This window comes from Thamnophis elegans, chromosome Z, assembly GCF_009769535.1.
Source record: "Thamnophis elegans isolate rThaEle1 chromosome Z, rThaEle1.pri, whole genome shotgun sequence".
Lineage (NCBI taxonomy): Eukaryota > Metazoa > Chordata > Lepidosauria > Squamata > Colubridae > Thamnophis > Thamnophis elegans.
Genome location: NC_045558.1, coordinates 49,829,864 through 49,857,653, shown reverse-complemented (window position 1 = coordinate 49,857,653; position 27,790 = coordinate 49,829,864). Strand labels below are relative to the sequence as shown.

The following is a 27,790-nucleotide window of genomic DNA, read 5'->3' as shown; positions in this document are numbered from 1 at the left end:
TTAGAACTGCAAGTCCTTAGGCCCAAAAATTTATTACTCCAGTTCCTTATACTAAGAGATTAGCTTTGACTATGGGATACACTACAATCAGTTAATAGACTCTGGTACTGTAAGAAAGCATAAGAGTTGGCCATAAATCACAGCATGAGACTCTTAAGTATTTCACACTTTCTCTTAATCTACATTTCTGATGAGAGAACTTAAAATTACTACTTAAGAGGCCTTTGGGTACTTAAATAGAAAGTGTCAACATTTGTTCAAGCTTTGAAAAAAATTTTTTTTTTGCAGATCTTGATATGTCAGGTGCAAGGGTCATACTCTAGTCAGGTAGCCCCTAGAGCGACACATATGATACCAGCTACAGGATTGTTGATTAACTAGATAATATTTAACTATGGTTGACATTGGCCTTATTTTACTAAGGAAGCCTGAAGTGGTGTTTCATTCCATCATCTTTTGTAAGTATCAATGTACTCCCTGGGGAGAGAAAAAGGATGGCATTTGGAAGAGACCTTTGTCAGAACACTTTCCAAATTCTATCTACATGTTCACCAAATATTTATGTATGGGATTAATCAAACATAAATACCTACAAGTATTCATAATTACATTCTCATTAAAGGTACTGTACTATATCTGAATGAAATTCTATCATTGATTCCTCATTAAACAACTTTTACCCACAATGATAAAACTATCTACTTTAAAAGCTTATTGTGAAATCAGAAAATTATTTACATATTTATTTAATTTATATCCCACCTTTATTATTTTTATAAAAACTTCAAGGCAGTGAATATATCTATTGCAGTAGATATTAAAGTAGTAGATATAGTAAACATAAAAAGTCTACACAACCGTTAAAATGTTAGGTTTTGAGATGTAAAAAAAAAATCATACCAAGATAAATGACTTCAGAATTTTTTTCCATCTTAATATAACATATAAGTTGTACTATTCATTTGAAAAATAAATTGAAAAAATAGCAATACAACATGTACAATAATGTGGCTGCATACGTGTGTACATTTTGAAAACTAATACTTTGTTGAAAGCACCTTTTGATATTATTGACAGCATTCAGTCTTTTAGGGTGGGAACCTATTATCATGGCACATCTTTGCCCCCCTTCCTTGCAAAAGTTTTCAAATCTCTCAGACTTCAAGGGAATCTCCTGTGCATAGACTTACCTTCACAGATTTTCAAATGGATTTTGAGATGATTTATTTATATGGTCTGATTTGTTTAAAATTAAAAAAAAAGTATTTTAGCAGGGTGTGTAGATGTTTTGTATTTACTGCATGTAGTAACTAAATCCTTCAAAACAAAATGGCTGAGCTTCTACATGTAACGTGTATGTATATAGAGAATGCTGCAGCAACAGCTACAGGGGCTTGGAAAAAAGACATTGATGTCTTAATAATTCAGAGAAAGGATATTTATTTGGGATCTATTTCAAAATATCTCTTTCAAAAGCTTTCCACAGCATTCCTTAACAAAAAACATTAGCACAATTCTAAAATATATGCAAATTATTAAAATCTAGCTTTCTAAAAGGACTTGCAGGAAAGTATTTTTGGCTTCGTGCATGATTGGTATATGTTTGGAAACTTTGTTCTTATTTACCATTTTCCTACTTTAAGTTGAAGCTCCTCAGTAATTCTGGAGTCAAATAGGTTCTAAATCTACAAAAATTCAGAACTTCATTAAGGAAAATCAAAATAACTTAAAAACATAACCTTTTTAGAAAGGGAAGGGTGGAAACATTGAATATAGTTGTCTATCTAACTTGATCTCTTTCTTCTGTATTTTCAGTAATTTCTTCCCAAGTTCAGAAACAAAAGTATAACAAATTAATCTTAGAGAAAGTGTTTGTGTATTAAAGCCTAGGTTTGCCACATTATTTTATCTGTCTTAAGTATAATCAAGGAATTTTTAAGCTTTCATTGCCCAATAAACTCCATTCTTCTTTTTTTCAAAACTATTAATTGGGAAAACCAAAAGATTGATACCAATATCTCTTTTTCAAATCAATATTTGTCCCAGCTCATAAATCACACAGAATTGGACTTCAGAGAAAAAACTGAAAACTAAAGAAAAGCACTAAGAGTGGAGCCAATGACCATGACAAAAGGAGGAGCCGCTGAAAAGACCAGCTCTCTATTATAACTCCTTTCGAGACAAGGAAGGACCCACAAGTGCTTCAGACATTTATTCAAGATCTCTGGCAGGTTTAGATCTGCAGGAGATGCTCAAACACTGGTCGGTGACTTTAAAAGGACACAGATACTTTCTAATCATTTTCAAAAATTGCTTGTTAATTTCTTTTCAGACATTGTGAATCTTTGTATTAATGAAGTTGAAAACCCCAATTTCTGTTGAGCTTCTTTCAATTTTAGTGAAAATAGTTTAAAATGCAAATTTAAGGACTCAAAAAACAAAACTTTGGGGGGGGGATAAAGAGCAAAAGAGTATTTAGAACTTTGATTTTGGAAAGTTATAAATGAATTAAACGTTTAGATAGATTTGAAATAATATTTTAAACTTAAATATAAAAATCTTCACATGGATTTTTTAAAAAAATTGATTCATTTTCAAGAAAGCATGATAGGATTGGACTTTGAAGGTTAGACACTACATGGAATAATAAGGAACTAAAAGACTACAATTAAAGGAGAAGAAAATGTAAATTGACTTACAAATACAGAATGAAGCAAATAATTCACTATCATGTTTCCCTGAAAATAAGACCTCTCCCCCAAAAAACCCCAGCCTGATTTTTAAGTGTGCGCCTAATATAAGCCCTATATCAAAAATAAGCCCCGGTAAAGAGGATGGGCATGGCTAGCACAGGAGGCAGCCGAACCACTTATACCCTTACAAACACAGGCAGCGATCCATGAGGCGGCACTTAGCACGGGGGGGGGGGGTCCTTCCCTTCACTGGTTACCTCATGGAGTCTTGACCCCCTTAATCGCAACCCTGCAGGTTGGTTGAGCCAGCGTGGCCGGAAACTGCCTCTTGTTCTCTACGGGTGCTTGGAGGTGTATTCGGTGCACTCTTGCCAGCTCCATCCTATCTGTGATGCCAGGCAACCTCACAGCTGACACCCCATCTTCTGCAATTCACCTTGTGGCTCTGCAGCAGGTGGCGACTATGGTTTGGACATTGGGTCTTGTTCAGGCTGCTGCTACCACACAACAAGGCAGAAGTCAGTGCAGCACATCAGGATCAACACCACCATCCCATGCCTCTGCCTGGCTGCTGGCCCTGCTGCTGCCGACCTCATGGGCTCTTTGCCCTCCTGGCCATGGTGCTTTCGAGTTGCCCTGCTGGGCTACTCCTACCTTGCAGGAGGCAACCTGCGCCAAATATATGACTTCCAGAAGGCCTCCTCCGCCACCGGCTTGCCAGGTCCCTTCACCAATAGTAGCTGGTGGATCCATGCTGCCTTGCCCATTGCCTTTGGGCTGCACCCCTGTCCTGTCCTGCTCAAGTGGTGGCCCTACAGTGGGATGGAGGAGGAAATCACCCCTTTCTGCAACACTCTGCTGCAGCTCCAGAGCAAGCTTCACCTTCCCTGCACAAGATTGCAAGGCTTGGAGGCTTCCGCATACTTTGTCAACCACTGCCTTTCCTGCACAGAATTGCAAGGCTGGATGTCTCCTCAACTTCCAGCAACTACTTCCATCTTTCCTGTGCAGGATTGCAAGGCTGGAGGCCTCCATAGTCTCCTCGATCAACTGTCTGGCTGGTCTGGCTCAGAGGCCAAGTAAATTGGTGTTTTGGGGCACAAACTGGTTTTGGGGTGCACTGCAGGGCCACCTCAGAGCTCCTAACCACAATGCTGCACTGGGAAGGTGGAGGTTTATCCTGGAGTTGCGGCAGAACATTGCATCAAGAGGCCTCTGCATATAACATTGAGTTGCATGCCTTGCTTCAGTGAGAGGGGTGCAGGCCGGTGGCTTGGGAGCCAGAGAAGACAGGGTTTTGAGGTGCAAAGAAAGAAGGGGCGATCTCTCTCCTCCTGCCACTATAGGGCTGTCACGGAGTTTGCACAAGGCAGGGGAGAGGCACAGCCAAAGCTGATGGTAGGCAAGGTGGTGTGGCTTCACTAGCAAATGCTGGAGAAGGAGCCCTGGCAGGCTGGCAGTGAGTGAGACGCTCTGGAGGTTGTAGATCTGGGGCAAGTTGACCTGCGTTAGCAGGTGCAGCTCAGCAAGGTGGCCGAGAGCAGTGTGGTCAGGAGAGGAAAGAGTCCCCACAAGACCAGCAGCAGCACGCCCAGCAGCAAGACTGATGCACATTGGGTCCTGATGCATTGCATGGCTTCTGCCTCATTGTGCCAACAGCCTGAGCAAGACCCAAGTTCCAGTACCCATGATGAGTAGAGTTGCACTGAGAGCTTGGCCCGTTGCGACCTTAGGCAAATAGACCGTTGGTCAGAGGCGTGTCCATTGGTAGCAGTGCTTCCACTCCATTCAGCCCCCATGCTCGCTGCCTCCTGTAGATGGGGAAAAAAATTCCTCAAAAAAAGCCCTAGTGCTTATTTATTAATAAAATAAGACCGGGTCTTATTTGGGGAAAACATGGTAGACATGTTGAAGAATATTTTTGAACAATGGAAGTTAATTTAAGAGTTTCTACTTCTATAGACAGCCAGTGTTTAAATGATGCCATGGAAGAACAACATATTTTATTCTGACATAATTGAGATTGGGGCGTTGGTTCTTACCTGATATGCCCCTTCTCTGGGCAGGTGGAGACAGCGGTCATGCATGGGTTATCTCAGCCAGTAACCAATAGAACTGAGTCTACCAAAGTGATGTCATCACCTCTGAGGAGTGTCCTGCTTTTCTTGACGAAGGAGATAAGTAGATTACTATGCGCTATTCGATTGCTCTCAATCCCTTGATGATCCAGTATTTCTCTCAAAACTCCCCTGCGAACTAAGCCAGGACTGGAAAGGGTGGGGATAACCTCTATTTCCACCTGTCCAGAGAAGGGGCGTATCAGGTAAGAACCAACGCCCATTCTCCAAAGTTGGTGGAGACAGCAGTCATGTTTGGGACATACCAAAGCTAGGCTGCACCTGGGTGGGAAAAGACTGGCCTAGGAGCTGGAAGAGGGAAGAACCTGTTGTAGGACCACCGTCCGAATGCTGCATCCACTGATGCGTATCTATCCACCTTGTAATAGCGGATAAAGAGGGTAGGAGTGTCCAGATAGCTGCCTTGCAGATCTCTTCCACGAGGTCTGCTGAGTCCACGGCGCCGATGTAGCCACATTGCGCATGGAATGTGTCGTGATGTTGGATGGAGGGTGAGGTGATGTGCCAGGTAGGCCCTGAAAATGGCAGATCGGATCCAGCATCCGACCATTGATGGAGAAGCCTTTAGCCCTTTATTTGTGGGATGGAAAGAGACGAAGAGAGCCTCGGTGCATCTGAAGATGGCTGTTTTGGCGATATAGATCTTAAGAGCATCTAAACTGTGCCATTTGCATTCAAGTCTGTGAGAAGGATTAGGACAGAAATTTGGAAGAGTGAGGTCTAGAGATCGATGAAATGTCGAATTTATCTTTGGAATAAAGGTGGGATCAAGGCAAAAGACCACACGGTCCAGGTGAAATACACACAAGTCAGATTGGATGGAAAGGGCCGCCAATTCTGAGACCCGCCGTGCCAATGTAATGGCCACCAGAAAGGCTGTCTTCAGAGTAAGGTGATGCAATGAGGCTGACCTGAGAGGCTTAAAAGACGGCTGAGTGAGAAAGTCAAGTACTTTGGATAGATCCCATGAGGGGAAATGGGGTATGGCAGGAGGGCAGAGATTAGATGCGCCTTAATGAAACGGCGGACATGAGGGTGAAAGGAGAAGGGTTTATCCTGGTGAAGCGAGAGGACGGAAGAGAGGGCCGACACCTGTCGTCAAAGGATGTTAGGCAAAAGCCCTCTATCAAGCCCCTGCTGCAAGAACTCTAAAACCTGGGGAACTGAGGCCTCCAGAGGAGTGGCATCTCGAGAAAGGCACCAAGTGATGAAAGTCTGCCACATTCGTAAATTCTATTAGTGGCTGGGCAGCAAGAAGCCTGAGTAGTTTGAATTACAGTCTCAAAGGTTAGCCACCCTCAAGACCGCCTGCTCAGCCTCCAAACAGTTAGGCGGAGCCAGGGCAGGTCAGGATGGTGGATGGATCCCTGATGAAGGGATGTTATCATTGGAAGACGCTGGACCTACTGAGAGATTGATCAGGTCTGCATACTAGGGTCGGCACAGCCAATAAGAGGCAATCAGGATCAGCTCAGCCACCTCCTCTATTTTCCGAATCATCCTCTGTATCAGGGGGAAGGAAGGCGTACAGGAGACCGTGAGGCCACCTGCACCTTAAGGCGTCCGTCCTTTCCATGCCTGGTGTCGTGTAACGAGACAGGTACCTGGGCAGCTGCTTGTTGGATGCCATTGCAAAGAGATCTAGCACCAGAGTCCCGTACCTGGATGACAGCTGTCTGAAGATGCGGCGGTTTAGGCTACATTCCGCAGGGTCAATTGTTGTGTAGCTCAGCCAGCCTGCCCTGGAGTTGTCGGTGCCTGATATGTGTTCAGCATGGAGAGAGAGAAGGTTGGCTTCCGCCCAGATTCCTAGGCAAAAGGCAGACTCCATGAGAGATACCGCCCTTGTCCCCCCCTTGGCGGTTGACGTGCGCCTTGGCCGTTGTGTTGTCTGTTCAAATCAGCACATGTGTTGCGGAGCGAGGATTGGAAGTGGAGGAGAGCCAGATGAATGGCCCTCAACTCTAGCCAATTCATACTGTGGGAAAGGTTGGAATTGGACCAGAGACCCTGAGCTACTTGATTCTCTAGGTGTGCGCCCCATCCTGTTATGCTTGCGTCCATCGTGACTACGAGACGTGGAGGTTCTCTGAAGAGAGATCCCGAGAAATCGCTGGAGATATCCACCGGTCCAGAGATTGAAGTATCTCTGTAGTCAACCTGACTTTCACTAGGGAACAGCTGCTGTTGGTTTTCTGGAATGGCAGAAGAAACCACTGAAGGCAGCGACTGTGAAACCATGCCTAAGGAACGAGAAGCATGAGACCATCTTCCCCAGCAGTTGAGACAGCTGGAGAAGAGGGACTAGCTGTCTCCTCTGCACCTCCTTGGCCAAGTCCCTGAGGCTGATCTGGCGTTCCTGAGACAGGAAGACCCTGAGAAGAATCGATGAGAGCTCCTAGGTGCACTAGTCATGAGTTGGGGACAAAGTGACTCTTCTTCTGATTGATGGAGAATCCCACCCCCTGAAGCACCTGTAAGGTGTCCTGAAGATCCCAAAGAGCCCGATTGTGTGACCTGGACAATAAGAGGATGTTGTCCAGGTAGCACATGATTCGAATGGGTCTGGCTCGCAAGTGGGCTGTTACGACTGCCAGGAGTTTGGTGAACACCCTAGGGGCTGATGATAGCCCAAAGGGGAGGGCCCGATACTGAAAGTGATGGCCCGCATAGACAAGCGGAGGAACCGTCAGTGTCGCCTGTGAATGGGCACTTAAAACTTCTGTGAGATCCACTGATGAGGAGATCGTGTTTGCGTACACTCTCTAGGATTGATAGGAGAGAGTGCATTTTGAATCTCCTGTACCTGATGAATTGATTGAGAAATTTGAGATCGAGGTTTGCTCTCCAGCCCCCCAAAGACTTCGGCACGATAAAGAGATGAGAGTAAAAACCCGTCCACCTGGCCTGGAGGCACAGGTTGTATGGCCCGAATGTGGAGCAGATGATGGATGGCCTGCTCTACTAAGAGGCCTCTTGTGAGGATCCCTGGAGATTGGGCACGTGACAAAGTGGTTCTGAGGACTGGAGCGCAAGTCCAAGAGAAGGCCGAATCTGACAGTGGACCTGACCCACGCATTGTTGGCGATATCATCCCAACGATCTGTGAAGGACACCAGATGTCCCCCAATCGGAAGATCCTCCAGGCAGTCCCTTCTGCCTCTTATAGGAGTGGTTGTTATTGTCCCTGAAAGACTTTCTGGCCTGGAATCTCTGGTGTTCCTGCCTGATCTATTGGAAAAGGGGGGTCCTGTTTGGGAAGAGCATGGCGTTGCGGGGGAGTCGTCCTGACGACAAAAGGGCTGCCTATGGTAAAAAGGCTAACTCCGACGCTCCTATTTCTTGGTGGCCATTTGCAGGACCTTTGCTTATCCTTGGACTCTACTAGTAGAGACTCCAAGGGAGGATCAAAGAGAAGAGAGGAAGAATAGGGAGAGGGGGCAAGTCTCCACTTGGCTTGGGCTTCTGCCTGCCACTGCTTTAGCCAAAGAGGCCGGCAGGTGGAGATAGAGGACGCTATGGCCTTGGACGCAAAACAGGCCGTGTCCAAGGAAGCATCTGCGGTATATATTCCAGGGCTGCCTTCAATTTTTTAATGTCCCTGTGAGCCCTAGAATCCCGGGATGGAAGCCTCCCTTGGAGTTGTCTTAGTCATAGAAGAGCTGAGCGACTAAAAAATGAAGCAGAGGTAGCTGCCCTGATGGCCCAGGCTAAGGCCTGGTGTCCCTTGATCAGAGTCTGTTCTATTCTCTTGTCTTCAGGGCGAAGAGCTTCCTCAGAAGCTGCTGAGGCTGCATTAGGAGAGGAGAGGCTAACGATAGGTAAGTCTAAAGCTTTGGCGAGTTCTGGTCCCACATTATACAGATGCTTGTCCAAGGTATTGGGGAGGGGGCCTGTACCTGGTGATGCCCATTGGTTCTGGACCACATCTATAAAGAGTATGGGTGATGGAATCACCTCCTTTTCTACCTCAGGTTTGATGAAGAGGGAGTCAGTGGTGTCAGTCTTGTCCGCTTCCGCTCCCTGAGATGTCTTGGGTGAAGGGATGCCCGTGATCTTCTTGGCTTAAAGAGAAGAGACTGAAAGACAGCAGGTTTAAAGAGACCAACAAAGGTAGGAGAATCAGGGGGAAGGCCCCCGTTCTGAGAGATCCGAATCCCTTGCAGGACGTTCCTCTTCTCTGAAAAAGATGGTTGACTGGACGTGCCAGATAGCTCATGCGATGAAGAGGCCGAGAGCTCACCATCCCTGTGTCTGGAACCAGAAGAAAAAGCAGACCTGCGAGGAGTAGAATGGTTAGAAGACCTGTGTTTAAGTCCTGCTGCTTGCCTCATTTGATGGCCTCAGATATCATATCAGCCATGCCAGGTGAGTACGAATGGCGGTGGGATGGGGGAGAAATGATCTCCTGGTAGAGGGGCTCCTCATCAGACGTGATGCTCCTGCCACGCTCAGATTCATCCCCATTGCAGGCCATATCGTCTGTGCCCCTGGCTTCCTCAGGTTAGATAATGGAAGCAGCAGGGGAGAGATCCTCCTCCGAATCAGAAGATAGGTCAAGAGGAGGACTGGGAGGAACAGGCGTCTGGGCCTGAAACAGATGGGATTCCATATGCTTAGTCTTGCTCCTGGCCTTTTAGGCAGAGCCTGAACTCCATTGCCATCTTTCAAAGCAGGTGGATTAGCTGAATTCCTATGGCTAGGCCTAGGAGTCTTGGAAGGGGGCCCAGTGGGGGGAATCTCTGAGGCGGGTCTGCACTTATGGGTCCCGGAGGAAAGGGACTCGTTGGTGGGGGTAGGGGCCCAGGCAGTTGGAGGCACTTGCGGTTCCTGTGTACTCACAACGTTGACTCAAAATGGCCACTGAGGCTACAGAGCCTATGGGCCAGGCACTACAAGGTAGCTGAGGCCACGGGAGAGATAAGGGTGTTAGTAGCCCTATGGAGAGGCTGCAGAGGTGAAGGGCAGCTGCGGCGGTGTGGTGGCAGCAGGAGCGCTGAGTAGCAGCAGCAGCATGCAACGGCGGCACTGTCCGGGAGGCGGGGGTGGCGTTTGGTGGCATGCAGCAGCGACAGAGAGCAAGCAGAGGCAGCAGCGCTAAGCGGAGCCTCCAACGGCCAGTGCTGGGCAGCAATTTGTTCCGGGATGTCTCTGCAAGTCGCCGGCAAGGTCAGGAGGCTGAAGCCTCGAAGACACCCTGGCAATCCCCATCAAGAAGCCCTGAGGCTAAGAGAGAGCCCTGGCTCCAAGGGGAGCTATCAGCGACGATCCAACCTCCACCAGTAATTTAGAAAATAAATTTGAGAGGAAATTCCAATTAAATCTAACTAGAGTAGCCAATTCAGAATTTTTAAATAGAAATGTTGAGGATAGAGCAATTAGCACAGACAGTTCCGATCGAACTGAGTCTAAAAAAGCGGGAGGACACTCCTCAGAGGCAATGACATCACTTTGATAGACTCAGTTCTATTGGTTACTGGCTGAGTTAACCCATGCATGACCGCTGTCTCCACCAACTTTGGAGAATATTCTAAAAGTAAATTTCAAAATGACAGGCTACAAGAATATTAAAAGATGCTATACTGGATATACAAAAGAAATGACTAATGTTTTAATAAATAAAAATATATACAAACAACAAACCAAGAGAAGGACTGGATAATTTTCCTATATTGGATTTACCAAAGAAGCTTGTTACATCTCTGAAGAATTTTGTGAGAAGGGACAAAGGAAAAAAAATGAAAAAAAATCAAGTTCTAAGACATTATTTGAAAGGACTAAAGATTGAGATTGTTAAAAATAAAGAATGGAGAATAAAGTTGGTTTATAAAGATTGTTAAAAATAAAAGAAAGGAGAATAAGACTGAAATGGAGAGGCCTTAGGATATGTTTATGTTGAATGATTGAATTTGGAAGTTGAAGTCCAAGACAGTTAGTTGTCAAGGCAGAATTGAAAATTGATGGTTTTGATTCAATAAAAAAATGCCAAATTAAATGTCATATTAGTGAATATAAACATGCCTCACTGTAAGATGAAATTTGTAGTAATGTATTCATATATAGGAAATGTATATAGGAAAAATCTCATTGGAATATTAATACTCTGTAAATAAAGAATAGAAATTTACAATAAAAAAATAAGTCCAATCATGTAAGCCATACGGGTTCACACACACAAACATGATGATAATGATGTCCATTCAAATATATGTATCAGTATTGAATTTTCTCTCTGATGTTGGAGAGAAAATGAAAAATCTGTTTGTATCAAAGCAATCAGATTAATAGAAATGTATGGAAAGGGAATTTTCTTTGTTTGTGTTTTATTCACACCTAGACAACATGATCACAACACATATGTGAAAGTGTAAACTTGAATACTGTGGATTTTACAATGTATCACAATTATAGGAACACCTATATTCAATATTCCATAGCTTTCTTAACAGATTTCAGTGCAGTTTGGAATACAACTTTTTAATATAAGGATACAACCAGTATAAGAGACAGAGGTTTGTATGTATGAGAGCAATTCTCGTCACAGGAAATAAAACTGTTCCATATCATTTTCTGGGTGTTTCCCTTCAGTTTTCAGAAAGAGATTTTAGAAATGATCAAAGATTGTACCTATGCTGGGAAACAAGGAAATTCAATTTCATACAGATAATTCTACAGTATTTGCAATGGAATTTAACTATTTACACCATGCATAGTTGTGCCACTGATTAATGATACAACTAGAGTCCTTTTCAGAAGTGATACATATTTTTTAATAAAAAAATAAAAGCATTTGTGTAAATTTTAAAGGCTGGCTAAGGCCTAACATCTCTTCTACTATAAATAGTAGCAGTATGTAGTAGTAATGTAGTGTATATCAAGATTGTATTCTAAACCTTCTAAATTGAAATGGTGTGTTTTTTAACTGTGGCTATTTAAATATTTTAATCATTGTTGTTGCTAGTCATACCTAATTTTTTCATAAGCCTTCCTAGAACTTGTCTTAGAATACTAAAATATTTTCAGAGATTACTTAAAGTGGTGACTAAATCTTTCATTATAAGGGAATTTTGTAGCATTTAAGTTTTTGGAGATAAAACTCCTCTTCCTCCTGTTAAATTTGTTTGCATAAATAGAGGTCTGCCAAATCATCTGAGAAGCACCTATTAGAAGTGAGTTAGTATACTCTTTTTTACAGTGGTAATATTCATTGTGACAGGAAAAGAACTCTGTAGTTAATAATACAGAAGTTATAAACAGGCCAAAGAAGTACAACATAGTCCTAAATCTATAATTCTAATAGATAATACAATTTGTTTTGTTTTCTATTATAAAGAATACCCTACTCTAAAATGTATCACTGTCTTTTTTTCTTATTACGGTGTTCCAAGGCTATGTTCATGAACATGGATATTTTCTGTCAGATCACATATTAAAGCACTATGAATTTTTCTACAGCTATATTTTTGCATTATGAATTGTATGACAATATATGATAATATATATTTTATTATATATACAGAACTAATTTTACTATTATATAAATCTGCACATCTAAGCTAATCGTAAGAAGTCTTGTCATTAAGGAACTATTCCAGCTATTGGACCTCCTTCCCTTGAATGAATGTTTTCAGCTTTTCTATTCTCTCCTATTCACAGGCTTAGGTAAATCATAATTTTCACAACATCATACTTCCTTTGCACTAAACTCCAAAACATATGGGGAGTTGCACCGTACAATGACTGTTTATGCATAAATGGGAATCTTGTGCCATATTTAAAGCTCTCTCATTCCCTCAGCTATAATAGATAATTATAAATAATTTTTAATTTATTTTTATTCAATAACCATTGTAGAATAATAAGTATATTATTAGATTAATAGATTAGATTAGATTATAAGACTAAAAAGAAGACTTTCTCCAGGCAAACCCACACTATCAATCAAGGCAAAAAAGGAAAAATCAGTTTTAGAATTCTAGTAGTGATAACTGTTAATATGTTATCATAGGCCATTAGCATACATGTTCCTTACAAAATACTGCAATGTGCCTCTACATGGGGCTGCCCTTGAAGAGCATCCGGCGGCTTCAGCTAGTTCAGAACGCAGCCGCTGCGAGTGATTGCGGGTGCACCTCGATTCACCCGCATAACACCCATCCTCCGCGAGCTGCGCTGGCTGCCTGTCGATATCCGGATGCGCTTCAAGGTGCTATTAATCACCCATAAAAGCCCTACATGGCAGTGGATCTGGATACTTGAGAGACCGCCTTCTGCCAATTACCTCCCTGCGACCAATAAGATCCCATAGACTAGGCCTCCTCCGTATTCCATCGGCCAGCCAGTGTCGGCTGGCAACCACAAGGAGGAGGGCCTTCTCAGCAGTAGCCCCGGCCCTTTGGAACGAGCTCCCCGTGGAGATTCGTACCCTCTCCACCATCCAAGCCTTCCGCATAGCCTTGAAGAACTGGCTCGCCCGTCAGGCCTGGGGATAAGGATAGTTACCCCTCCCGAATGATGAATGTATGTTGCCTACCATTTTATTACATGTCTTCTATCTTGATGTTTGTGTTCCCCCCCTTCCCAGTTTTATGTGAGCCGCCCTGAGTCCCCTCAGGGAAAAGGGCGGCCTACAAATTCTAATAAAACTACAAAACTACAAAACTACAAAATAAACAAAAATAAACAAACAAGACATTTGACCTAAAGCACCTTATTCCCTTGCCTTCTGCAAGCAAACATATGTTCTAGCTGCAATAGAAATTTTATCCTTTTCTAATTATTAAAGCATGCAAAATGACTAATTTTCAGTCTACACTGTCCATCTGTGTCCTGTTTTAATGTAGAATGCAATACTATTTCGAGAATCATTTCCCCTGAGCCGAAACTAAAAAGTGCTGACTAATGCTATTTTTTATTCTTTTTTTAGTGCATGTGTCAGATCACTGTATTTTAAGTTCATTGTTATAGACGATTAATAATAGATGATTGCATTTCCCAACTTCCAAATCGTCATCTAACAAGTTGAGAAGCTTGCCCCCATACTTTCAGGAACTATGGAAACAGCTATGCAGATCCACAGATTCCTAGAGCAGATGACAGTATATAATTGAGTGGAAAAAAACAGTGTGACTGTCCAGTGTAAGGACACAGGTTATTTTGTCTTTTGACTTCTCCCCACCCAATCAGGTATATCTGCTGCCAATATCTTATTTTCCTCCCACCAATAATGATTCAAAAAGAAGGCGAAAAGAAAAAAAATATTTTCTCCCTTCCACTGATGGAGAAATACAAATATACCTTGCATCAGGTTCTGACAATAAATCTGGAGAGACTTAAACCTTTGGAGCAGTTATTAGTTTACAATTCCTCAACCCACATATTACAATTACAATTATGGTCTAAAAATAATTAGAATATATTAATAATACCTAATACCCAGGGGTCGGTTTCAAATTTTTTTACTACTGATTCTATGGCTGGGGGGGGGGGGCATGTGACTAAGTAGGCGTGGCCTACTTGACATCATTCATGTGCACACAGTCGAAATCACTACCACCTCCAGCTGGGGCACCCTGCACACATGGGCCACATGGGAGCCCTGAGGCAACCATCATCTCCTCCAGCTTAGGCGCAGCCGGAGCCAGCCCAGCGCTCTATGCACATGGGCCACCTGGGAGCCCCAAGGCAACCACTGTCTCCTTCAGCTCAGGCGCAGCAGGAGCCAGCTCAGGCACCCTGTGTACATGGGCCGCCTGGGAGCCCCCGAGGCTTCGCAATGACTGCCGCACAAGGCACAGCCAAATCCAGCCCAGTGCCTTGTGCACATTGGCCACTTGGGAACCCCAAGGCAACCACTGTCTCCTCCAGCTCAAGCACAGGCAGGAGCCAGCTCGGGCACCCTGTGCACATGGGCTGCCCGGGAGCCCCGAGGGTTCACAATGACTGCCGCCTCTAGCTTGGGTACAGCCAAAGCCAGCCCAGTGCCTTGTGCACATCGGCCACCCGGGAACCCCAAGGCAACCACCATCTCCTCCAGCTCGGGTGCAGGCAGAACCAGCCCAGTGGCCTGCACACGGGCGGCTCAGGAGCCCCTGAGGCTTCAAAACTACCACTGCCTCCAGCTCAGGCGCACATGGGCCACTCCAGGAACTTTTTGGGTGCCCAGCTTGCCAGGCTGCCAATTGCAGTAGCTTTAGGAGACGGGCTGGGGAGGGGGGGTAGGAAATCTGTGTTGAACAGCCTGCTTCCTTCTCTTTGAGAGTTGCCTTGCAAAATGTCAGAAAATTCCCCATTTTGAAAGAGAACGAAGTGGCTGCAGTGCTTCTTCAGAGGAGCCGAGGCTAGAGGGGGTTCATCACAGCTCTGGCCTCGGCTCTTCTGAAAAATCCCCACACCTGCTTCCTTCTCTTTGAGAGCTGCCTTGCAAAATGGGGAATTTTCTGACATTTTGCAAGGCGGCTCTCAAAGAGAAGGAACCGACTGCCGGCGCTACTCCAGGAACTCGATCTGTGGAATCCAGTGCTCTGGGGGGAAGGATTTGTAGATTTTTTGTAGATTTTATTAATATTTGTAGGCCGCCCTTTTCCCTGAGGGGACTCAGGGCGGCTCACATAAAATCGGGGAAGGGGAATACAGACATTAAGATAAGACATATAATAAAATAGTAAACAACATACATTCATCATTCGGGAGGGGAACTATCCTTGTCCCCAGGCCTGACGGCGCGAGCCAGTTCTTCAAGGCTGTGCGGAAGGCCTGGACTGTGGCGAGGGTGCGAATCTCTACGGGGAGCTCGTTCCAAAGGGTCGGGGGCTACTACTGAGAAGGCCCTCCTCCTTGTAGTTGCCAGCCGACACTGGCTGGCCGATGGTATACGGAGGAGGCCTAATCTATGTGATCTTATTGGTCGCAGGGATGTAATTGGCAGAAGGCGGTCTCTCAAGTATCCAGATCCACTGCCATGTAGGGCTTTATGGGTGACTAATAGCACCTTGAAGCGCATCCGGAGATCGACAGGTAGCCAGCGTAGCTCGCGGAGGATAGGTGTTATGCGGGTGACCGAGGTGCACCCACAATCACTCGCGCTGGCCGCATTCTGTACTAGCTGAAGTCGCCGGATGCTCTTCAAGGGCAGCCCCATGTAGAGCACGTTGCAGTATTCCAGCCTAGAGGTCACAAGGGCCCGGGTGACTGTTGTGAGAGCCTCCCGATTCAGGTAGGGTCGCAACTGGCGCACCAGGCGAACCTGGGCGAATGCCCCCCTGGTCACAGCCATTAAATGGTGGTCAAACGATAGCTGTGAGTCCAGGAGGACTCCCAAGTTGCGAACCCTCTCTGAGGGGTGTAGAATTTGACCCCCCAGCCTGAGTGATGGAATATTGGTTGAATCTCTGGGAGGGAAACACAACAGCCACTCGGTCTTTTCTGGGTTGAGCACGAGCTTGTTAACCCTCATCCAGTCCATAACAGCTTCAAGGCCGCGGTTCATCACGTCTGCCGCTTCATTGAGTTGGCACGGGGCGGACAGATACAGTTGAGTATCGTCCGCATATTGATGGTATCTAATCCCGTGCCTGCGAATGATCTCACCCAGCGGTTTCATGTAGATGTTGAATAGTAGGGGGGATAAGACGAGCCCTGAGGCACCCCATAAGTTAGAGGCCTAGGGGACGATCTCTGCCCCCCCACTAACACCGACTGCGACCTGTCCGAGAGGTAGGAGAACCACCGCAACACGGCGCCTCCCACTCCCACCTCCCGCAGTCGTCGCAGAAGGATACCATGGTCGATGGTATCGAAAGCCGCTGAGAGGTCGAGGAGAACCAGGATGGAGGAATGTCCTCCATCTCTGGCCCTCCAGAGATCATCGGTCAATGCGACCAAAGCGGTTTCTGTGCCTGTAACCGGGTCTGAAGCCTGACTGGAAGGGGTCTAGATAGTTTGCTTCCTCCAAGGACCGCTGGAGCTGGAAGGCCACAGCCCGATCCCTATGTGAGAGGATGCCCCCCACCAGCGGCTTCCGCATCTTGCTCCGTTTCTTCACTGGTGGTAAGTGGGACCATGGCTGAGGCGTAGGCAGGTGGCTGGGTGGGAAGGCAATGGGCTGCTTTGGAGCCCAAAGCCCCACGAAGGCAGCACAAGAGGCACGCAGGCCTGGAAAGGCAACCTTTTCTGCATCCTCCTCCTCCCCTCTTTGGATCTCCCTGCACAGGGGTGGGGTCTCTCTGCCTTTGCAAAAATGGAGTGGGTGCATGTGCAGCAGCCCCAGGATGTCTGCTTGCCCTCCCACAGCATTGCTGCTGCCACCATCCCTCTCAGACTCAACACAGCATCTGCGTTTCCATCAAGGGCCATCTGTCCACCCACTGGCCAGGCCAGGCTGGACACCGACCTCAGAAACAAGTGGGCATGGGGGACTGCCAGTAAGGCCACATCGAAGGCAGGGAAGAATGGCAAGGCCACAGGGAAGGGAGTTGGCTGCTTGCTTCCGTCCTGCTATGCTTCCTGCCTTCTATGCAGCCTTCCACTTGCCTGCCTTCGCAAGCTGGCCACGGGGATGCTGGGAAGGCCTCAACTTGCCGGCTTACCTGGCAGACAGATCAGAGGTGCAGTGCTTCAGGCAGACAAACTGTAGAGCAGAGACTGGGTGTGGCGGAGCCAGCAAGCAGTAACCAGCAAACCAGTTTGGTTGCATGGCCAGGCTGCCATTACTACTGGCTTGGAAAGGTACGCCAGATTTTTACTACCTATTCAGCTGAACTGGACCAAATAGATAGGAACTCATCTCTGCTAATACCAAAGAAAACAAGTGCATGGCTTAAAGAAAAGGGCTACGTTTCAAAAGAGGAAGAATGAACAGAGAATAATGGATAGGCCCATCTAAGATGGTAATTAGGCTTTAAAGAAATGCTGCCAGGCAAGGCTTGATTTGATTATATAGAAAAGAAATCTGACTTCTAATATCACTCTCATTTAGTTATTCATAGCACCTAAAAAATGGGAGAGAAAGCAGGTGTTTTCTTCCTGTATCTTACAATACTTTATCCCACAACTTCTTTTTTTTCTTAATTTAATTTACTGGAGGCTGGAAGAACTGGTAAAAAAATCAAGATTATGGCTACATTCTGATAATAAAGAGAACCAATAGAAGCTTGTTTTATTCTAAGTTCTTGTTTCAATATCAATCTCTAGTTTTAGCTGCAATTTACAAAGTTACCAACATAAAAAAAAACCTTCAATCTACTAAATATAATATAGCACAATTATAATTTTGTATTGTCTTCCATGAGTATTATCTCTTCCCATAATGTCTTCCAGACTTCAGTCTTCAATGTAACATCCCAATTAACATCCCCATGAAGAAATGTGTTCCATGGTCATTTTTATACAGATTTAGCCAATTCAGATGTTCCAGATTGATTTATCAATTGGAACTGATGTTGAAATATATATATTTTAGAATGTTGTTCACAACTCCAAATCCATACCCAGGTACCCATACATATATTATAAACACATGCACTAACAATGCATCTCCAAGATAAAATGCATTGTGTGCATGTAATTCAATAGAAACATGTATAAAAATATAGGTGTATTTTTAATTAGATGATTGATTCTCAAATGGAAATGCCAGTATGCAGTTTTGGTTGGAAAATTAAGAAGCTGAAGAATTCACTTCTCTTAATTACAATTAAGCAAATTATTTTGACAAATTATATAAATGATTTATTATATAAATCATCTTACATAATAATGAATTTGCAGTACACATAGATTTATTACTATTGTGGCAATCTGGCCAGGAAAGAAAACCTTAGAAAATTAAAATTCAGGTCTCGTAAATTCTTGGATTTGATATCTAGTTGAATTTCACTCTCACCTTTCACTTGTTCAGAACACAGCTCCTTGGCTTTGGCTTTCATTATTTTTGGAATCAAAATATCCTTTTCTACATGTCTGAGTTTTGGTTCCCCTGAAAGAAAAAAAAATATACATAACATTTCCAACCATAGGTAAAAGTCACAGTTGAATTCAAAGAATAAGATGCAACATGTGAAGTCCAGAATTCTGAACAAGAAATAAATATAATTTCTAACATGGAGTTTTAAGCTATTTTTAATTCCCATGACTTTCATTTAGCAATTCAGAAATTTCACTGAAATTTTACTACTCACTATATTTGTAAATAATATATCCAAGAAGGCCACTGGCTAAAATAATCCCATTTTATCTTCACACAATTCCTGGTTTTACTATATCTGAGCAGCAAGCAATATCTGAATGAACTCTGATTTTGCCAGTCAAATTTTACTACAATACACTAATCACTGTATCACTTAGGTTCATGATTATTTACAAATAATAGGGTTTACAGAACTATAACTCAAAAATATTATACTAAAAAGGTGATATAAAAATAACTATGTTAATATATTTAAATATAATGCAAAGCATTACTCAGACAGTTTCCATTATTTTAGCTAATCTGATACAGGCGCATGAGTGCATTATAACATCTGAAGCTATTCCTGAAAGGAAGGCTGAAAAAAAATTAAGTAAGGAGAGCAACTTAGTTTCTTAGTATGATTTGATTGCTTATTTAGTATCCTATGACTATCACTAAATGTTTTATTTTATGATTCTTGTGAATGTATTTTTATGTACCCTGAGAGCATATGCACCAAAGACAAATTCTTTGTGTGTCCAATCACACTTGGCCAATAAAGAATTCTATTCTATTCTATTCATTCTGATTCTATTCCTATTCCCAGCAGCCACAAACCTATAGTGCAGGAGACCAGAAAAACATCTTTTGATGACCACTAGTTATGTCTTTGGCTCCTTCAAAATCTAGGAATTCACGTTCCTTACTATATAGAAGACATCACTTGATGAAAGCAGTCTTAAAGGTTCTCTCATATCAGATCAAAATGTCAACATCCGTTGAACATTGAACAAGACAGATTATTTCTGACTAAGAGTAACTTTCCAGAGAGAAATCTATCACATTACCGGTACTTACTGCCTGTTTCTTTAACTGAAGAGCACAGCAATAGGAAGATTCTAAAACTATCTCCAACATGTAAACATTTGCTCTACTTTAATGCTAAGTACTCCCTCTTTTAAAAAAAAAACAGAAGATAATATAAATTGCAGTTTATCATTCATTGGGAAAAATGAAAAGATAAACTATGCAAAATATTATTTCTCTATCTTTATTTTTAAAAAAATCAATTTAGCATATAAGAATGAGTCAGGAAGTGATAGATTTGGATCAGTACCTACATAAAGGGCATTGGTACTTACCTGATACGCCTATTCTCGTAGTGGGGGAGGAGTATCCAGGATGGGTTGACCTCGTTCTCTCATTGGTTGAACTGAGTATGATAAGCTCTTTAAGACACGCCCCTATCGCCAGGTATTCCCCAGTTTCGACGAAGAACTCTATCAGACTCAATGTGTCATCCACTCAGGTCTTGTCGTAATTCTAACAAAAACTTTATTTAAACTTTAACATAACCAGTTCACCACTGCAAATTATCTAACAAAACAATATCAGGGAGAGGCTGGATACTCCTCCCCCACAATGAAAATAGGCGTATCAGGTAAGTACCAACACTCTTTCCCCATAGTGAGGGGAGGAGCATTCAGGATGGGATGTACCAAAGCTCAACGTCCCTAGGGAGGGTTCCCACATGGTTCAATGCACGACCTTATGCTAGGTGAGCTGTTTCTCCCACCCTGTGAACAGTCTGTAATACCCTACGCCCGAATGACGCCTCCACTGAGGCGAAGGAGTCGAGTTTATAGCTCCTCACGAATGGTAAGGGGGAAGTCCAAGTAGCTGCCCTGCAGATCTCCGTAAAGGAGGCCTGCATGGCCTAGGCTGCTGAAGTGGCCGCGCTTCATATGGAATGTGCAGTAATTGGCCCCGGTGTCTGCAGCCCCCGTGCTTGGTAGGCCGTAGCAATGCAGGTCCATAACCATCTGCCTATGATGGTAGCAGTCACCTTATTCCCCATGGACCCGGGTTGGAATAAAATGAACAGGGCTTCTGACTTCCTAATTGATCAAGTCCTCTTGAGGTAGATCCTCAGGAACCTCCTCACATCCAAAGCGTGCCACATCCTCTCTAGTGGGTGAGAAGGGTCTGGACAGAATTTCAGTAATATCAATTCTTGCGACTGATAGAAACAGGAGCACACCTTGGGATGAAGGAGGAGTCCACCCGAAGGACTACGCTGTCCTGGTGGAATACACATAGATCTTTCCTGGTGGACAATGCCTGTAGGTTGTATATCCGCCTGGCTGAGGTAATGGCCACCAAGAAGGCCACCTTGAGTGTCAGGAACCTGAGGGTTACTGTACAAAGTGGTTCAAAGGGGGAACCTGTTAGAGTGTCCAGCACCCTGTGCAAGTCCAGGAAGGGTACCTGTGTACCGTTGGTGGTTTAAGGTTAAAAGCTCCCTTGAGGAACTGCCTGACCATGGGGTGGTGAGTCAGTGTCTGAGACCTACCACACAGAAGCACTGATGAAATTGCAGATACCGGTCTCCTGACGGTGGTAGGAGCCAACTCTCTGTCCAGGCCTGCCTAAAGAAAGTCCAGGACCTGGGGGGCTGTGGCTCGAACCGGGTCCTCGTTCTTGATGGCGTACCATGTGCAAAAGGAGTGCCACGTAGAGTTGTAGATGCGTTCCATGGACAGTCTGTGTGCCACCTGGATGGTCTATATGACTCTGGGGGAGAAGTTTCCCTCCATCAGGATGCTCCGCTCAAGTGCCAGGCGGTCAGCTGGAGCCACTGAGGGCCCGGGTGCTCCAGCAATCCCTGGTTGAGGGAGATCCTTTCCCGATAGATTCTCCAGGACCTCTCCACCAACAGGGATCGGAGGTCAGCAAACCAAGGCCGCCAAGGCCAATGTGGGGCAATCAATACTACCTCTGCCCCCTCCTGCAGAATCTTCTGCATGATCCTGGGAATCAATGGCAAGGGTGGGAAGGAATAAAGGAGCCCCCGGGGCCATGTGCAGTGGAGGGCGTTCACTCACTCCTCGTTCTGCGATGGGTATCGGGAATAAAATCTCAGGAGCTGAGCCTTGAGAGGGGTGGCAAATAGGGCGACCTCCAGTTGGCCAAAGCAATCCACAATCTCCCTGAAGATGGCTGGCTGCAGCTACCATTCCGAATTGTCCACCTCGGCCTGGCTGAGCCAGTCAGCCCTGACATTGTCCACCCCTCTATATGCTCCATGGTTATCAAGAGCAGGTTCCTTCCAGCCCAAAGCCTCAGTCTTTTGGCCTCCAGCATGAGGGGTTTGGATCTGGTCCCACCCTGCCTGTTTATATGCGCTTTGGTGGTTATGTTGTCCATGAGTACTAGGATGTGGCTGCCTTTGACTGACTGCCGGAATTGTTTGAGGGCCAGGCGGACTGCCCTGAGTTCTAGCCAGTTTATGTTGTGAGTCAGTTCCAGCTGGCCCCATTGCCCCTATGCCATCTGTGACCGGAGGTGGGCCCCCCATCTGAATAGGCTGGTGTCCGTTATGACTGTCACCTGGTCTGGATTTCTGAAAAATTCCTCCTTGGTTATTGCAGGAGACGTCACTATATTAGGGAGCGGGATACTTCTGCTGGAAGGAGGACCTTGAACTGGGAGCAGCTCAGGCACCTTCGCTGGCATGGTAAAAGGAACCATTGAAGGTCTCTGATATGCAGGGAACAATGCCAACAGCGGACACCACAGTACCTAGCAACCTGGACAATATAACTAAGGGCACCCTGCATAACCTGGATACCTGGGAGGCCAGCTCCCTAAGGTTGTGCTGTCTCTCAGGTGATAGGGAGAGTATGCCTGGCTCTGTGTCTATCAGGGCTCCAAAGTGAATCAGTCTCATGGTGGGTTGGAGATGGCTTTTGGCCAGATTAACTGAGAATCCATGGTCTTTCAGGACTGACATGGTGATGTCCAAGTCCCATAAGGCCTCCTTAACAGAGGATGACTGCAATAACAGGTCATCAAGGTAGCATTGTATTTGAACAGGTGCACTGCCAATGCCGCCATTATCTTTGTGAAAACTCTGGGGGCCGATGACAACCCGAAGGGCAAGGCCTGGTACTGGAAATAGTTCCCTAGATAACAAAACCTGAGAAACTGTTTGTGTTTGGGGCTATGGGAATATGCAGGTAGACCTCCATGAGGTCTATGGAGGTAAGGAAGTCCCCCTGCCTGACCCCCTGCAGAATAGAATGCAGCAAGCGCATCTTAAATCTCCAATAACATATAACTCTGTTGAGGTGCTGTTGGGATTACAAAGAGGATGGAATAGTAACCCCCCCCCCACACCCTGTTGCTCTGGTGGCACCGCCTGGATAGCCCTGATGTCCAATAAATGTTGGATGGCTTCCTGCATAAGCTGCCTCCCAGCTGGGTTATTTGAGACAGGGCAGATTTGAAAGGATCTCGGAGGGCTGGAGAGAAATTCGATTGATAGGCCAGATCGGATGGTGGCCTGAACCCACATGTTGGAGGAAAACAGGTCCCAACAGTCGGTGAAATATGCCAAGCGTCCCCCGATGGGGGGAGAGCTGTCCCTAGGGTTAGTTCTTGCGGAAGGAGAGACTGCCTCCACTCCCTGCCTGCCTCTCTGCTGTCTATCTGGCTGATACTTCTGCCTGGATGTGTAACCTCCCTGGTACTGCCTGAATCCTGCATAACCCACTCATACCCCCTAAAGGAATCCTGAACCCAGAAGGATGCCCCGTAATCCTGACCACATATGGTGGAGCATCAGGAGTATGGCATCACCCTGAAGTTGGCCTTTCTCAGAGGGTGGGGAGTACCTTCCGCTTGTCCTTATTCTCTATTAGGAAGAGATCAAGAGCTGCGCCAAAGAGGGATCCCCCTGTGAAGGGGGGCGATGCCAAACGCCACTTGTGTTGTACGTCTGCTTGCCACTGTCAAAGCCAGAGCAGCCTGCAAGATGCTAGGGATGAGGCGATCGCCCTGGAAACAAGCCTGGCAGCAGCCAAGGTGGCATCCGAAGTGAATTGAATGGCTGCCACCAACTTGTTGATGTCCTGGTGTACCCTGACATCTACTATCAGGATTCGCTGCTGGAGATCCTGCAGCCAGAGTAAGGAGGATCGGTTAAAGAAGGAGGTGGTGGTAGCTGCTCTCACCGCCCAGGCCACTGCTTGATGGCTCTTTTGCAGGGTAAGGTCAACCTTCCTATCCTCCGGTTTCAGAGCGTCCTCTTGTTCTTCGGGCATGTTAGTAGATGTGACTGGTGCGTCAATAGTAGATTGCAGCAGCACCAGAGCCATATCCTTGTCCACATTGAAGAAAGTCTTGTCTGTGGAAGAGAGCATAGGGCCTGAGGTGGGGGATGCCAATTGTCGTCTGACCAGATCGAGGAAGGACTTGGGCGTGGGCACTGTGTCTGCCTCGATGGCCTGCTCCTCAAAGATGGTCTCTGCCGAGAAGCCCTGAGGATGCACCGTGTTTCTGGTTATTTGTTGCCAAGTTTGGCCGCTGTCTTTGCCTTGAAAAGCAGGGAGTTGTACAAGGAGGGTTGAAACAGGCCGGTAAAGGTAGGCTTAGGAGGAGGCATGTCTTTGTCCTCAGACTGTCTGTCCTCTCTAATCTCACCTTCCTCCAACTCAGGCTTGCTGTCCTCCTGAGGGGAGCCTAGGGGATCTCCCGCGGAACTCCAGTTCCTCTGGAGCCATGGGCAGAAGAAGTGCTTATGGCTGGATCTGAAGCTGTTGAAATACCACTGCCATGCACTGTTGGAATTCCTGCAGCATCATGTCCTGGAAATTAGGCATCCCTGTGGTGGGTGGTTGCCCCACCCCCATGTCTGCAGAGGTAGAAGGGAAGGCTTGATGAGAATGCCCCATAGCGAGGGGTGCCCCAATGTTGTAATGTGTGATGGTGACTGCCATCCCTGAGTAGAGCCCCAGATGCCTGAGGTATCAATGGGAATCCTCACTTGCTGGGAGGGATCCTCCTCTGTGATAGCATCAGGCTCCAGTCCAGGGAGAGCCTTCTTGTGTTGGTCTTATGGCAGATGCGTTCTAAGGCTTTATGCCTCTGTCTTTCATATTTAGAGCCAGGTTTGGGAGGATTGGAGCCAGAGCTTGCGTCTTTAGCCGCCCTGGAGGAGGTGTGCTTCGTTTTGCTCTTTGCCTTGCTGGCCCCACCCTTGGATGGACCTTCAGGGGTAAGGTCTAACCTGATTCGGGGCTCTTCTGCCCCTCTGGTGGGGCTGCTGGCTGTAGAAGTGAGGACTTGATTTCTGCCTGTGTCCTCTGAGCTGCAGGAGGCCACCATCTTGGGTCACATGGTGATTCTCCCCCATTCTTTTCAAAATGGCACTGCGCGGCAAATACAAACAGCCCTACCGGTCAGGCCTTTGAAAAGTGGATTGTGCTACTAAGAGCTGTGGCATGCCTTCCATTTTCTCCTGTGGCCTCCTGCTGTTATCAGCGGTTCACAGACAGCCTTGCCACCCCCTCCTCCAGCTGCTTTCTTTTCTCTTCCTTAAAGGAGAAGACCTTCCTTAAAGGGGAAGACTCAGCAGCGAGCTGAACCTCGTTGCCCCGACTGGGCTTCTCAGGCTAGTCAGGTTCTCACAGAAAAGGGTTGAGTAGGGCTTGCATAAATCGTGATAGCAAGGTTGCCAGAATACAGGATAACACAACCGTTCAGTTGAGGAACTGAGTCAGAATTGGGGAATACCTGCTGATAGGGGCGTATATTAAAGAGGTCATCGGACTCAGTTCAACCAATGAGAGAACAAGGTCAATCCATCATGGATACTCCTCCCCTCACTATCCAGAATTTCAAGTCAATCTCTTTTTAAACTATTTTATAATAAATCTTTAATGACATTATTTAGGGAACAATCCAGTGTATCAGATAATACTTAGTTTCCTCTTCTTTTAACTCATGGCATTTTTCATTTAGATTGATATTAGGCTGCATTTGAATAAAATAGTCATTTTGACTCACTTCTGAAAATTGAAAAAGCCTTCACATGTTTTGGAACATTTTAAAAAGATTGAAAAGTTACCACAGTGAGATAAAAGTAGGCCTGCATGGAAAACAGTTATTCCCGTCACATTTATCCAGGTTAACCCTAAGAATGCCTGGAGAGAGGAATGGTCAGATCGTTTCTTGCAGCCTGACCATTAGTTATTTTTCTCTACCAAACTACCTGATTTTAATTTGGCCTGCTCTAACTGAACAAAACTGAACAGAGTTCGATGTGATACTGGAAAAAGTGCCTCTGTGCTGTGTCAATGGAACTGGAAAGATTCTCCTGTTGCAACGGTGGGGATAATATGCAAACTGTTAAATATATTGTACAAAACTGCCCAAAGTGTGTGTTTTCTGGTTCCTTAAAAGATCTGCATGAAGCAACACCAGAGGCGAGTGATTGCTGGATAACTGAACTTGACATCCAGGTATAATGCCACTGCTGTACCTCTATAAAAGTTTTGTGTACAATTATGTGGATTGTGTGCATTTATCTACTAATCTAATCTTTGTCTTGTTCTCATCATATACTAAATGAATAATAAAGTGAGATAATATAACAGAATTGGAAGGGACCTCTGCAGGTCTTCTAATCCACCCCCCCCTCAAGAAGAAGACCCTATACTTATATAAAATTGTGATAATTCCTTTTTCCTTTTCCACTAATTTTCTTTTAATTGGGTATTTGCTTTTATATACAGGTTATTGAATTTTCTATAGTACAATATTCAAAACAAGTATCAGCTGTATTAAGATTCAGTTTAGAGATGGTACATATTGCTCCAATCTGTTTTGTTTCATCTCCCTTTTGCTAATGAAGCCCTTCGTACAATAGTCAAACAATTATAACACTTGCAGGCTTTGATCAAATAAAATATAGCAACTTCTTAGTTATCTGTAGTGAGAAAGGAATAGCTACAAATAATCAGCTGATCCTTGTTCTCTTTTCTCTGTCAAGACATCCATATTCTATATAGTATTAATAACTGTGTGAGCAAATAAACCAGTATAACTTGGTGGACTTGGATTGATTTCTAAATCTCACTTTAGTGACAATTTTTGATATAAGAAAGTATTTTATCAAACTAATACTTATACATGCTGAAACTTTTATAAAGACTTTTTTTAGTGGAAGTATGATGTAGCTTTCTTAGATCACCAGGTAGCACTTAGTAGTAGGTTGTTTTACCTTAGTCAAGCATTAGACCCAAACAATTCTATTTAACAATTTCACTGCTTTATTAGTTTTGCATTTATCTGATTAATAATTATGAAACCAAAGAATTACTATATACAATTGATTGGGAGTCAGTTCTTCTAAATTAGGTAAGATTAACATAAGTCAAATTCTAAGCAGTTTGTTTTATTTTCTACCTTAAAATTATTCAGAAAATTGCATATATTTCCATTATCCTTAACTTTTAAATTTTGAGATTTTTCTACTTTACATTTGCATCAATTCAAATTAAGAGAGAGAGAGTAAGGATGGCACTACCAAGAAAAAAAAATTCAAAGCTTTAACTTCTCACTATGCTATCATCACCTTGAAGTCAATTTTCACCTTTTTCACTGGCTGAATCTGTTATCTTACATTTTGCTTTGGGGCTCATGTGTTCTTGCAATATAGCAGTACTGGATTATGAGAATTCTGACAAGCATGTTTGCTAAAAAAAAAAAAAAAGTCACAATGCTCATATTCTTGAAGGTAGAAAATCAGATTCCAAACTAATTCTATAACAATTGATGAAATAAATATAAAAATATGAATACAGATTGAGAGCAACTGTACAAACAAATCAGTGGCACAGATTCAATTACTCAAATATAAAAGTGAATAAGAATAATAAAAAGAAAATAAATATATCAATCATTAATTCTTACTTTTGCAAATACAGTTCTGTCTGTTCAACAAGAAA

The 27,790-nt window shown here is 44.6% G+C and overlaps 1 protein-coding gene across 2 annotated transcripts in view; it reads right to left on the bottom strand.

Moving 5' to 3' along the window:
• The window catches only part of CMC1 (C-X9-C motif containing 1), an 85,826-nt gene that overhangs the window by 46,339 nt on the left and 11,697 nt on the right, over positions 1-27,790 (bottom strand). For both annotated transcript variants that reach the window (XM_032236783.1, XM_032236782.1), the window contains exon 2: positions 18,714-18,806. In XM_032236783.1, coding sequence (XP_032092674.1) covers positions 18,714-18,806 — 93 coding nt within the window. The remainder of the gene's footprint in view (positions 1-18,713; positions 18,807-27,790) is intronic.